We start from the raw sequence: 14,944 nt of genomic DNA, 5'->3' as shown, positions 1-14,944 counted from the left end.
GAAGCATTATTTTTCATAGAAAGGATGAAGGGAATCTGCATGTTAGTTCATCTGCCAAATGGGTCCAATTTGCATACTTTGAGCAACCCTTTTTTCTTTCTTTAGTTTGAGAATGCATATTTTACGACTTGATCATCTGTGGCATTACTTTGTATTTCTTGTCTGACCAAGTTATTATAAGGCATGCTTTCTGAAGTGGCCTGGTGCTTGACATAGACCTCCATCTTTGATTTCCGTAGATGAAAACGGTTTTGTTTCTGATAAAAGGTTTTAGGTTACGCACTCAGTGAAAATACATAGAGGATATGATCTGATTTATTTTTTGCATCCCGTTCTCTCTATTCTTAGAAGTAGTTCCTGTTACCTGCTTTTGTAATGGTATTACAAGTCTAGGTGAAGTAGCCACATAATAGACTAGGGAATTTCGTAGCTAGATATATGATTTGGTCAACACAGCATCAAACATGATTGAACCAAGTCTGTAGTAGGGTCGAGCTGGGAACATGCCTAGTAGAATACCTATACTCAATCAATATAACTTAGACGCTTTACCTAGGCAAGGGTGTTCGACCAAAACACATCCGAGGCAAAGACTCATGGGCATAGTTATCAAAAAATGTGCCTCAAGGCGCAAATAGCATGCCTCGCCTTGAGGCACAGGCAAAAAGCGCAACAAAGAAAAAAGAAAAAGAAAGAAAGAAAGAAAGAAAGAAAGAAAGAAAGAAAGAAAAGAAAAGAAATGAAAAGAAAAGTAAGAAAGGAAGAAATAAATGGAAGGAAGGAAGGAAAGAAAGAAAGAAAAGGAAGGAAGGAAGAAAGAAAAAAAAAGAAAAAGAAAGAAAAAGAAACAAAAAAAGAAAGAAAAAGAAACAAAAAAAGAAAGAAAAAGAAACAAAAAAAGAAAGAAAGAGAGAGAGATAGAGAGACAAAAAAGAAAAAGAAAAAACGAAAGAAAACTATTTATATTTGCAATTTTCTATAGAAGAAGAAAAATGTTAATTTTGCTATTTATTTGCAATTTTCTGTTTCTTATTGATTGTTACTTTATCAATAAAGCATTTCTATTATTTATTTATATTTGTAGATATTTTTAAAGGTTTTTTTAAGTTAAAGAAAAAAATTTCTGAGGCTTACGCCTTATGCCTTGAGGCTTACGCCTTATGCTTTGAGGCTTACACCTCGCTTCAGTTTTTGGTAGAGAGCTATGCTATGCCACAACGCTTTTCACAACATTGCTCAATGGGATTTAGAAAGACCAGGCATTTCTTAACTAACTCCACTGAGTAAACCTATGATGTGTTCCGGGTCAGCTACATAATTGTCATTTAACCATCAATGAGTCTATGATAAGATTGGACTTTGGTGAAACTTCATACTAGCGCTGTATTAATTATATCTGTTTTATATCTCATTTCCATACATCTCTTTTATGAAATTTTTATTTCGGTTCGATCTTTCCGTTTTATACCTTGTCACTGTCAGGTACATATGTATTCCCAAGATGGCTGTGATTACCAGCGAGATCACGTTGTATTGTTCTCTTTTTCTCTTTTAGTCTCTTCCTTGGTGTGTGCATATTTGGGATCTTTTTCTTTTTTAAGGCATATCAAATGTCATGTTGAAATTGAGGACAATTTATTTGAGCCATTTCACTTGAACTCATAGGGACTTAGAACATCAAATTTTAGATAATTGAACTCATAGGGACTTTGAAATATTGTTCTTCACATATCATCTGTAATGTTATTTCCTCAGCCGGATTATCTGCGGAAGATATCTCTTAAAATGCTCACTATGGAATCAAAATCTAGCAATGCAAATCCATTGGCATCAAACCCTGCTGCTGGAAGCCAAAGTCCACAAGATCCAGGTACCTGCTCGCCAAAGTAATAATATCTTTTCATCAAATATTGTGCTTCAGAAGCTAAAAATGGCTTTTAGCTTAAGCCTTCAGTATTTAAATATATCTATGTATATATTAAGACACTCCTATCTGTTTTTGTTTAAATAGCACTGCACAGTATGCAGCAAGTGCGGAACCAAGGACAAAGTTTGCCCATTCCCTTACCTAATCAGTCTCAAGCACGGCAGCAGATTTTGCCCCAGAATGTTCAGAATTCGGTCACATCTATCTCTGTACAAAGTGCTTCAAATTTCCCCCCTGCATTATCTTCCATGTCAGGAATAAGTCAGACCAGCTTATCCAGTGTTGCGAGCCAGAGCTCTACTTTGCAGAGTATGTCTGGTATTTCACAGGGCTCTGTAAATGATGCTATGGGACCAGGTGTTGCACAAAATATCTTTTCGAATTCCCAGAGGCAAATCCAAACAAGGCAGCATCCACAGCAGGTTGTTCCTCAACAGCATCAGCAACAACCACAAAATCAATCACAGATTCTTTACCAGCATCAGATTCAGCAACAAATGTTGAAACAGAAATTTCAACAACAGGGCAATATTCAGCCATCTCTCTTGCAGCAGTCACACATGCAACAACAGCAATCATTGTTGCAGCCAAACCAGTTGCAAACCCCACAACAGTCTCTTATGCAGACATCTCAACAGCCTTCACTGCAATCTAGCCAGCTAGCCCTTCAGCAGCCACAGGCTTCTGTAATGCCAACAGCTCAACAGTCTAGCCTCCAACATAGCCAACAATCATCTTTGCAACAGTCTGTTCCACCAGTCCTGCAGCAACATCAGCAGTCACTCCTCAGACAACAACAACAGCAACAGCAGTCACAACAATCTACTGTACAGCAGCAGCCTCAAATCAATCAGGCACCCATGCTGCCATCGCAACAACAGCAGCAACTGATGAGTCAAACAAGTTCTTCGAGCATGCAGCAGAATCAGAAATTGGGACAACAAAACACTGTGTCAGATATGCAGCAGCAACATCAGCAGAGGATGTTCAATCAGCAGAACCTTTCGAACTTGCAGCAGCAGCAACAGTTGCTGGGTCAGCAGGGAAATATTCCAAATATGCATCAGCAGCCACAACAATTGGGCCAACAGAGTGTTTCAGGGTTGCAGCAACAGCAACAATTACTGGGGCCGCAATCTAACAGTTCTAACCTGCAGCAACATTCACATCCAATTCATCAGCTTCTTCAACAGGCCAAATCTTCAGTTCAACATCAACAACCTCAGCAGGCATCATCAGTATTGTTGCAACAGCAGGCTCAGCAGCCACAGGCACAACCATCGCAGCGGCAACTGATGCCTCAGCTTCAGTCTCAGCCTACACAAGTGCAACAACAGCATATGACATTGCAGCAACAGTCAAATTCTTTACAAAGAGAGCTCCAACAAAGAATTCAAACATCAGGTGGCCTATTGCAATCACAGAGTGCAGTTGAGCAGCAGAAACCAGTGTTTCAGCCACAAAGAGGGTTAGCGGAAGCCTCTTCGAGTAAGTACTGTCAAGCATTGTTTTGTCATTTATGCCACCACTGGAATTGTCTGTAATGGATGTTCATCGATTACTTCTTGTTGGAATTCCGAATATGATATAGACCCTTGGTATATAAAATTTACCCCTTTGCTCATGTGTTGGTATTATATTGCTGACACCTTTCTGTGGAATAAAATATGGCATATACATGTGATTATTTTGATGTCTAACTGCTTTATTAGTCATCAAATGACTTCCTGGTATATATTTATATGGAAAAATATATGGTGAAACAAAAGAACGTATTTAAAGGGCCTTCAGAGGCCCCAGTTTTGCAAACATGCCTGGTCTTTTAAACTAAAGCAATGTATTAGGGCCTGTTTGGTTGGAGATTAGACTGTTGAAGCACATTTTGAATAAAACACATGCAGAAATTACCATATTTTATAGTGTTTATCCATTTGATAGGTTTCTTGCCAGCTCAATTATGTGAGTTATGTATTTTGTGTTAATCTTCCTTCTCAACCCCTCTTCATGTTAGACTTCATAATATACAAGGTTTCTTGGGGTTTATAATTTAAATTCCATAAATACCCTTATGGCCAGCAATATTGCACAACTTCCAGTGCTATTCACAACTAAATATCATAGAAAATAACAAAAGGCTGCCATATCCCAGCAGGTAGAAAGGCATACATGTCCCTGTCGTCAAGACTAACATTTTGGAGGTAAAATGCAAGCGAAACTTTGTTACCATGGGCGGATCCAGGAATCTAAACTAGGGTGTGCACAGACGCATAGTAAAAAACCAAATTAAAACCCTAAATCCTAACATTATTCATGGATATGCTAATTGAAAAAAAAAACTAAATATCTATCCAAAATCAAGCATGCATTCATTGAATCATGTTTAATGTTGTTTGAAAAAAAAACACAGAAATGCCTAATTAAATATTCATTTCATGGCTAATGATAATTGAAAAAAACACACAAAAACCATAAAACCATAACTAAACATTTATGTCATTGAAAGAAAATGAAAAGACCCTAAATCCTGACAAACATCATTCCTAGATATGCTAAACCCTAAAATTTTAACCAAAATCAAGCATGCATTCATCGAATCATGTTTAATGTTGATTGAAAAAAACAACACAAAAATGCCTAATTATATATTCATGTCAAGCTTAATGCTAATTGAAAAAAAAACACAAAAACCCTAAAACTATAACTAAATATTTATGCCATTAAAAAAACAATAAAAATACCCTAAATCCTAACAAACATCTTTCATGCATATGCTAATTAAAAAAGCCCCTAAAATTCCAAACAAAACCAAGCATGCATTCATGGAATATGTTTAATGTTGATCGAAGAAAAAACACAGAGATACTTATTAAATATTCATGTCATGCCTAATGCTAATTGGAGAAAAAACACAAAAAAACTAATTAAACATTCATGCTATTAAAAATGAATAAATAAAATACCCAACCCTATCTAACGTCATGCATTATGCTAATTAAAAAACCTAAAATAAAAAATCTATCAAGTGATTCATGGAATAATTTGAAAACAAAACCCTAAATTCATTGAAAGAGAGAGATCAATTGAACCTGATCAACTGCAGGGAAGAAAACCCTAGAGGCTCATGAATTCATTCCCTAAAGAATGATGAAGAGAAATAGGCAAGAATTTCATCGACTGGAGATCATAGACCTTGAATTGCATTCCTAAAAAGAAAAAGCAAAGAGAAAAAACAGAGAGAACTTTGGAAGTTTTACGACAGGGAGAAGGTGGAGGGGAAAGTTGAGAAGATAGAGGAGGTGGAGAGAAGAGAGTTTGGGTTTTCTTAGTGATGGTGAGAGAGAAGCGAGAAATTGGGGCCATGGGGGTGCTGAGGGGGAGGGGCGTAAAGAGGTCGGGTACCATCAGAGTGGACCCAGTTGGTGCCCACACTGACCCAGCCTTTCACATGTATTTCGGGTCAGGGTGGGCACGTGGCCACCTTAGCCCCAACATGGCTCTTCCCCTGGTTGTTACCTAATTTTGTTTCAAACCTGTTTTATCCAAACATGTTTCCCAAAACGTACAACCAAAGAGCTCTTTAGTAATCAGGTGCTGCAATTTTTTTGGTCATGTCGTAAAAGCAAGTGAGAATTCTTTAATACCATGAATATGCCTTTTCTCTTGCTTCTCTAATTAAAAGAAAGGCAAATGCAATTTGCTATGTTTAGGTTAAAGTGAATATTTCCATTAGGTTATGCTTTTCCAGCTTGTATTTATTCTGGTCTTTTCTGATAACTCATAATTATCGGGGTTTATGTTTTCCCTTTGACAAGCACAACCATGATACCTTATATCATTGGTCTATGGATAAATAAATGTGTATAAATGGATAATATATCTTACAAGTATGGCAGCGTGGTTGTTCTCCTGATGGCTAATCATCTACTTTTGGCCATATTGACTTCTTCGGGTGTCTAACGGAAATGCAGATATATAAGATGCATATGCCTTATTAAACTGTGAAATCCTTTTGGGAGTGTTGTCAACCATTCTTGTAACAATGTTTTACCTGGCTTTTTTGCAGCTTCAATAGAGTCAACATCTCAGACACCACATTCAGCTACTGTTGATTGGCAAGAGGAGGTATTTCAAAAGGTATTATGTTATTTTTCATTTATTCATTACCTATTTTTCAGTAGGGCCCTGCATGCTTTGATGCATGTATATTTTGAAATAGAGCATTTATCTGGTAACATTGCTATTTGTGTTTTAACTCAGAAACTGAGATTCCACAATTTATAAGGATTTGGGTCAATCTGGTAAGATTGGAACTTGGGTTAAAGTATACATCCAAAAAGGCCATACTTATCTCGTTGGTCCTGGACTTCAACTGAATTTGATTATATAGCCCCATTAGGACCTGAAACCTTGTTAAACTGTATATATATATGTATGTATATAATGTATATATACAATATATGTATGGGTTAATATTGGCTACTAATGAAGGTACAAAACTAATGAGTAGAAATCACTCTTTTCTTCAAAAATTTCCAATTTTTTGTAGATCAAATGTTATGAATGTGATCTACATGGTTTGTTTAGTAGGAAACTTGTTTTGAATCATGTGATTATGACAAGTAATTAGGTTTTTAAAGGGGTCCAAAAATCAATGGCCCACAATGTGCCAAAATTTCATAACTCAAAAGATCACATTTTTACATCAGAAAAGCACGATCCAAGGCTTGACCCTTAGCAAACAAACCATGTTGAACACATCTATGTGGTTAGATTGAGTCGATACAACTTGCACCTGTGATTTCTAGCTCATTAGTAGCCAATATTGACCCTATATTTATATATGTGTATATGTATTTTATACATATATATGTATATATATTTTATATATATATATGTATTTTTGTAAATCATTGTAGAATATTTTTTTGCTTTTATTTCTTTACTTTTTGACCAGTTAACACATTGTTAACTGTGTTGACTAGCTGTTGGGGCTAGTCGAACGGCTCTATGGGCCTTCTTGTTTGTATGTAAAAGGGGGTAAACCCCCTCTCTTCATGTATGCTTTCTTGCATATTTGTGAGCCTTAATAAAAACATATTTTTTTATATTTGTAAGCCTTATTGTGCCCATTGTGAGGTTTTGTGAGTGTGCTCTTGTGGCCACTTTTGTGTATGTGACCACTTTGATATTTGGTGGATATTTGTTCGCAAGTGAAGGCTCGTGTTTTCTTATATGGTATCAGAGCTTGGTGGTGCTAAAGCTTGTTGGTGATTCACATCCAAGCGCTCGTGTGATCCATTGTGGTGCTTGCTTGGTGGTGCTTCTCCTTTTATGGTGGAGTGCTTGTGCTTCTCTTTTTCCACTTTCTATATCTATTTCTTTCTTTCTCTCTCTCTTATCCTTTGTAAAAATGAATGACAAAGCTAATGCCACCATCATACCCATTAAATGCAATGATTCTTCCTATGTAACATGGTCTTCAATTATGAAGCATCATATTTTGGGGAAAGGGTTATGGGGACTAGTGGATGGATCCAAGAGCCTAAACTAGTTCTCACTAAGGTAGAGAATGCGAAAAAATACTACTTACGGAGGGTGAAAAAACAAAGGTTATTAATATTATGAATAGCAAAAAGTACTCTAGCCTTGCTAAGTTTGAACATGCAAACAAGGCTTGGGAATACCTCAAGAAAATGTATTCTCTTAAGGATATTGCACATGTGTGCAATTTGCATGATAAAATTCGAACTATGACCCAAGGAGATAAAAGTATTAGAGAATATTAGGGTTGAGTACGGAGGACAATAGATTGAAGAAGCATACTACTAAAAATGAGGATGACTCAGTCATAGCCGTCTCTAGACCAAAAAACCACAATACGTACTTACAAGCCACCCCATTATGGAAAACAAGACAATGAGTATGATAACCATGAACCGGGACATATGAAGCCCCAATGTCCCAAACCGACATATGAGAAGAAGGTTGCTTCGGTCGGTCTTCCACAAGAGTCAAATGATATCACTACCACTCAAGATTCAACCATTGGAAGTATGTCTTTAGCTCAACTAGTGAAAGCAATTCAACCTCTCCTCAAGGGAGTGTTTCCATCTATTGAAGCCACTGTTTCATCATTCTCGGATCCTGGTAAATCTTCTTGGCTTCTTGACTCAGGTGTCTTATTTTATATGATACCTAATAGTAGCATTTTATCTGAATGTCATAACTCAAGTGTGTCTAATGTGTTTACTGCTGATGGAACATCTCTTGAGATAAAAGAAATAAGGAATTTTAAAAGCTCTGTTCAAAACTCAAAGAAATTTGATATTTCAAAAGTTAGATATATTCTTAAATTGAATTTAAATCTTTTGTCTGTTTCTTAATTTTCTGACCATGGATGTAATGTCTCCTCCTCTGATGGTTGTTGGATGCATGATTTTCAGTCAAGGAAGCTGATTGAGGAAGGATATAGAGAAGAAGGCCTATATTACATGGTTGAAAATACTCAAGAATACATTTTGTTGTAATGCTAAAAAAATAAGTTTGGACTTATAGTATAAAAGACTTGGCCATCCTAGTATATCCAAAATTCAGTATATTTCAAGTTTAATTTTTTTTTGTAATTTTGAAAATTTTACTTTTAAATATTGTATTCTTGAAAAAATGAAGAGATTACCATTTCAAGAATGAACTTTTGTTGCTTCTAGACCTCTTGAGTTAATACATTCGAATGTGTGGAGGCCTGACCCTTGTTGTTTCTAAGGGTAGATATGCTTACTATGTAATTTTCGTTGATGATTTTTCTAGGCATACTTGAATTTATTTCCTTAAGCATAAATCTTAAGTTTTCTTACACTTTCAAATATTTCACAATTTAGTCAAAAATAAATTTGAAAATGATATTTTTATCTTTCGTATTGATTCAGGAGCGAGATTTTTTATCAAAAGAATTTAAAGACTCTAAATTTACATGGCATCACATACCATAGATCTTGTCCTCACACACCGTAGCAAAATGGTTTGGCCAAAAGAAAGTATAGACACATTATAGAAATCACTAAGACTTTGCTTATAACCTATGTCACATGGGTGCGGGTGCGGGTGCGGGTGCGGGGATGCGACACTTCCAAAAAACCCGGGTGCGGGGGTGCGGCAGGGGCAAAAATGTAAAAAAAATTATATATATATATATATATATAATTTTGAAGTTTTAACAGTTTAACATTTAACAGTTAACATTGTCATAATATGATTCATCATGCATGCAGTATATCAACCTAAATATCAAATTATCAATCAAATAAGTAAAGCAATTACATATTTGATTGTTCTCTTAGTTACTTAAAGGACGTGTACTTAGGAAACTATGTTTACATCAAGAAGTAACAATATTATTGAAAGCAACTTCAAAAGAAGGCCGATGAACATTCATAAAAATCTGATCACAACAAATGTCAAGGCGTGTAAATAAATCCCACATGCATATAAGACAGGCTAGACAGCAAAAGGCTATCAAGGTATAAGAGAAAAATAAATTCAATGTATTCCAAAATCTCCCTTCATTTCTCTAACGGGATGGGTGAATAAAGAAGACAGGGTGAATAAAAGAGGGCAAAAGAAGAAAGGAGAATTTGGGCATGCAGGAGATCAGAAATGAAATGGCAACAATTGCATTTGACTTGTGTTTCCATTTCATCATTGCCTTTTAGTGCTATTCACCCACCTGGCCTCAGTCTGAGAAAAGGTTACTCACAATTGCAATTGGAAAAGGTTCTTCCATTCAGCTGTGAAAAGAACCAAAGAGGATTCCTTGTATGTGATGTTTCTCTTCAATGCTCCAGGCTCAATAGTGCAGATTTAGTTTGATTGTCTCATTCCCTAGTTGTACGCATCTAGGATATAGTTGTCATGCCTACCCAATTCCCACAATCTTCTTTTTTGAAATGACAATTTACCTTAACTTGGTTTGTCCATTCATTTGTGTTTGTGCAGTGACTGTAGCATAATATAAAACTTCATCTGACACAAATTATGTTCATGGCAAGAGACAAACTGGAATCCCCTCTGTAGTCCTATTTTAACCTCGTAGAAATGCATGCTATTCTTGATGAACATTACAAGTTCCTTTCGCGTTCCTGGACATGATTCTATGTACAGAAACCATGAACTCATATGGCCTAAAACGACATATGAGCCAAAACTCAGTATCCTTGTACATGAACCATGCACGCAAGCATAGGAGTTCATCTATGTCACATGGGTGCGGGTGCGGGGATTCAGCACTTCCAAAAAACCTGGGTGCGGGGGTGCGGCAGGGGCAAAAATGTAAATATATATATATATATATATATAAGAGGGTCCGGGGGTTCCCTCGACGCGGGTTTTTTCAAATTTAATTTTATATACAGCTGCACGATAGTGCACCAGGTCATGTAGATCTGAGTACAACCCCAATATAATGTTATTTGAAATCCATGTCTAAGAATAATATGTCAGATTTGGATCAGAGATCTAAACAAATCCAATCCATTTGCAGCCCTAGCATTGGATGCTGGTTTGTGAGATTTTATTTCACAAGTTTATTAGTCTTCATAGGCCACGTCGATCTATAACAAGTTCATGCTTAAGAGCAGATCTTGGTTACTGTGGCTTCCATCTCGTCAGGAGAACAGTGAATGCTAATAGCCAGCAAGGCTACCACCATCATATTATCATTTATTATGGAGAGAGAAAATTCTTTACGAAAAAGAAGGATTAGCAAGGCTACCACCATCATTATCATTTATTATGGAGAGAGAGCAAGGCTACCACCATCATTATCATTTATTATGGAGAGTGAAAATCCTTTACGAAAAAGAAGGATTTTGAAAAGGCGGAGCAGCAGCAGCTATCAGTAAAAAAAAAATTTAAAAAAATTTCGCAGCCCATTTCATAGGGCAATTTTTTTTTAAAAAAAAAAATCCAAAAAAAAATGGACCTAAATGATCCTGGGTGCGGTCAACGCACCCAGGATTGGGTTGACCGCACCCGCGTCGAGTCGCGTCGACGCGGGTGCGGCACCCTGCTAGCCGAGTCGACGCGGGTGCGGCACCCTGCTAGCCGAATCCCTGTGACATAGGAGTTCATCTAGGCAATTGCATGGAACACCCACATCCATATCATCAAGCTCAAGGGAAAAAACAAAAACGAAAATCACTCATTATCTAATTGAACTCATAGATTCTACATTAAAAAAACATCGACACAGCAGAGAAAGGAAAAGACCCGTAATTTCCTTGGATATCATTGAATCCATCCAATCTAAAAACACAATTTATGAAAAATAAAGAGGCTAATGCTACAAACTTTACATGACAAATCAACTGAGAATAAAGAAATGCAAGGTAGAGAAGAGCAAGAAAACATACCAGCGGATGAACCCACAAGCAGGATCCTATCTGAACCAAGATTCTGAGCCACCCATTTGCAGACATCAATGGTCGACCCAAAAAAAGAGCCAGAGGGGGGGGGGGGGGGGGGGGCTCGACCCCTCCTGTGCCGAAAAATGAGGGAGCAGGGGGGGCTCAGCCCCTCCCATGCCGACCCAACAAGAGACCGAGAGAGGGGGGGGGGGGGCTTGGCCCCTTCCCTGTCGACCCAACAAGAGAGCGAGAAGGGAAGGGGGTGCTCGGCCCCTCCCCTGCCGACCCAAGAAGAGAGTGAGAGAGGGTACATACCTGCGAAAGGAGAGGAGGAGCCGAGAGGCGGAACCTGGGAGGCGGAGCTGGGGCGGCGATGGGAGAGAGCTCGAGCTCAGGGGGAGAGGAGAGGAGAGATTAGGGCAAAAATTTTTTTTTTGCCCTAATCCTCCTTTTCATCGGGGATTTTTTTTTAACACCCAAACAGTGGACAAAAATGACCCTGGGTGCGTTGACCGCACCCAGGGTCGTGTTGACCGCACCCAGGGTCGTGTTGACCGCACCCGGTGCTGCACCCGCTCGGTCACCCGCATCGCGTCGACGCGGGTGCGACACCTGTTTTGCCGAGTCCCTGTGACATAGCTTATAACAAACCAAATACCAAAAGATTTTTGGGTTGAGGTTTTTTTAACTGTTGTTTATCTCATCAACCAAATGCTATTTTTGTTTTTTTTTTTTAAATATATCTACAGTTGAAAAACTTTTCAAAAATGTTCTTGATTATACTAGACTAAGAGTTTTTAGTGCAAATATTTTGTTTTTACCAACAAGAATGACAAACTTTTTCCCCGTGCTACTCCTTGTGTTTTTTTAGGTTATGCAGATAACCAAAAAGGCTATAGATGCTTTGATTTCAAAAATAAAAAAACTTTATGTTTCAAGAAATGTATCCTTCTTGGAAAAGAAAAAATTCTTTGATTTCGAAAATTGTGGTTGATATGGGTGTTCAAGTAACAGGAGCCTCACGAATGTGTTGTAACAACAAAAGTTCCATCTACATTGCTAGCAACCAGACATTTTACGAACACACAAAACATATTGAGATGTACTGTCACTACGTACGCGAGAATTATCTACAAGGCACTATCGATCTGCCCTACAATACATCAGAGTACCAGTTGGCAGATTTCTTTACCAAACTTTTCACCGCTTCTAGATTTCACTTTCTCTTAGGCAAACCTTCGGTTATTATATATATATTTTTGTAAATCATTATACAATATTTTTTTGTTTTTTGACCAGTCAACAATGTGTTGACTAGCCATTGGGGCTAGTCCAATGGCTACATATGTAGCCGTAGACCCTTCTTGTTTGTATATAAAAGGGGGATAAACCCCCTCTCTTAATGTATGCTTTCTTGCATATTTGTGAGCCTTAATAAAAAGATATTTTTTTTATATTTGTGAGCCTTATTGTGTGTGCCCATTGTGGGGTTTTCTGAGTGTGCTCTTTGTGGCCACTTTTGTGTATGTGTCCACTTTGATATTTGGTGGATATTTTGTTCGCAAGTTGTGTTTCCTTACAAACCTAACATACTGATGCTATCTTAAGATTCACTACATTTATTTTAAGAAGCATGATGAAAGAGAATGAAAACAATTTGTGGTGTTTTGGGGTTTGGGGAAGCAGATAGTGGGTTTTAGAATACTTGTTCACTATGATCAGGTTCTATTATGAAAATATTTGAAAATGGCAATTGATATTTGCAGTTGGATTGTAGGTAGTATTATTTAAATAAATTTCTAATAATCATGAAAAAATGATAAATGAATTTCAAGAAAATGTGATACTGGAGATGGGTTTTGGACAATAGAGTGAAAGTCTTGATGGGTTGGGTCTAGACTGGATCTCCTTTGTGGTTCTGTTGATCTTTTAACTATACTACTGATTTCCTTTAAGATAGATGTTGACTTCATGAACTCTATATCCTTACCTTTCTGTATTTTGTTTTAATTGTTCTGTGCATGGGTCATGGGTGCCATGATGCCATTTGCATTCCTTATTTGACCCTGTTCTACCCAAGAGCCAAACTCAGTTTCATAACCATCTTTCGTTGAGAAGCTCCTTCTCTCAATTGAATCAAATAGCTGAAATAGCTTATCTAATTCACCAGCTTCCAGAAAGTTAAATAAAAATTTATTTGTGTATTATTATGAGTGTTCCCTATCACTTTTTCCTTATCCTTCTTGCAAGCCCAATTTCTCTTTCCATTTCTAACACAGGCATAACTTTGAGTTGCTCTACTTCCCTTCGTGTTATCTCTAGCTCTCTCCCCTCCATGTCTTTAATGGGTTTTCTCCTCCTCATAGTTGTGCTAACTTAGATCTCTCCTTGATACAAATGCCTTTTCTTGTCTCAATAGAGTATGTTTTAATTATCTCAAAATCTATTGATTTTTATTGTATCATATTCACGCATTAATTTCTGACATGCTTATCTGTTGTTTTGGTTATGTCTTGTTGCTGTTGGTAATCATTTTTGAGATTACCATATGCATCTCGAATGCATGTATCTTATATTCATTTTGTTTGTTACCTGGGGCTCTAGGATGTGAAAATGTTACTGTTTTCTTATAAAAACACCTCTCCGATTAGAGGGGGATGCTTTGTAATGAAATAGCGAAAAATACAAAAACAATGCCACTAAGGGCTTTACAAGATTATGATCACAAAAGTGCATAAGCACAAACCAATGCCATTAAGGGCTTACATGATCACAACACAATGTGCACAAGTATAAGTCCACTATAGGACAAAACAATAGCCATCAAGGGGCAACAACACAATCACTAAGTGCATATAAAACATTAAAAAACTAAATAAAAAACACCAAATGTAAAAATATTCATCTTTATTGAGCATAAATGTTTAAGAGAAGTATTAGTTACAAGAGAATGGTTAAACCCCTATTTATACACAAAGGGATAGTATGGGGCTCTATTGGAGAGCTCCCAATAGGGTCGTTGGGAGTTACCAACGGTCACAAATGTGACCGTTGGGGAGCCCCCAATGACTATGGTCTTTTGAGTTTTGACCATAGATCCCATGTTCTTTACAAAAAGGACATTAAATAAAAAGATAAAAAATAAACAAAAGAAACATTTTTCTTAATGAACAGTACTGTTACATGAGTAAAATGACAAAAATACCCCTAGAGGGTATTTACCTATTGCATCATTATATATATACATATATGAATATATATATGTACAATATAAAACAAATATGTATGTATGACAATACATACATATATTATATATACATGTACAACTTAACACTCCCCTTCAAACTTACAGTGAGATATACTGAAAGTTTGGAAATACAACAAAGATTCAATGGGAAGGATCCAAGTCTTAAGTGTCTTCAATGAAAATATTCATCTTTAGGACATATTAGAGAAATTTTGCAAATACAAGTCTTCAAATGTCTTTTATTGGTGATCATCTCCAATCGCCTTCATTGGCTATCTCCATCTTTCATGATGCATCGAAGATATTCCTTTCTTAGTCCATCGCATCTTTAAGAACCTGACACAAGTCTCAACTACAAAAAGAAGGTAT

At 36.9% G+C, this 14,944-nt stretch overlaps 1 protein-coding gene across 3 annotated transcripts in view; it reads left to right on the top strand.

Annotated features, from left to right (window-relative positions):
- LOC149839125 (mediator of RNA polymerase II transcription subunit 15a-like) overlaps positions 1–14,944 on the top strand; it is a 48,766-nt gene that overhangs the window by 1,478 nt on the left and 32,344 nt on the right. For all 3 annotated transcript variants that reach the window (XM_090002300.1, XM_090002299.1, XM_090002298.1), the window contains exons 3-5: positions 1,756–1,870; positions 2,012–3,415; positions 5,991–6,061. In XM_090002300.1, coding sequence (XP_089858426.1) covers positions 1,756–1,870; positions 2,012–3,415; positions 5,991–6,061 — 1,590 coding nt within the window. The remainder of the gene's footprint in view (positions 1–1,755; positions 1,871–2,011; positions 3,416–5,990; positions 6,062–14,944) is intronic.

The sequence above is a fragment of the Nuphar pumila genome, chromosome 4 (assembly GCF_984573655.1).
Source record: "Nuphar pumila chromosome 4, dmNupPumi1.hap1.1, whole genome shotgun sequence".
Classification (NCBI taxonomy): Eukaryota; Viridiplantae; Streptophyta; class Magnoliopsida; order Nymphaeales; family Nymphaeaceae; genus Nuphar; species Nuphar pumila.
Note: the sequence above shows the minus strand (reverse complement) of the source record. Positions and strands in the feature narration are given on the sequence as shown.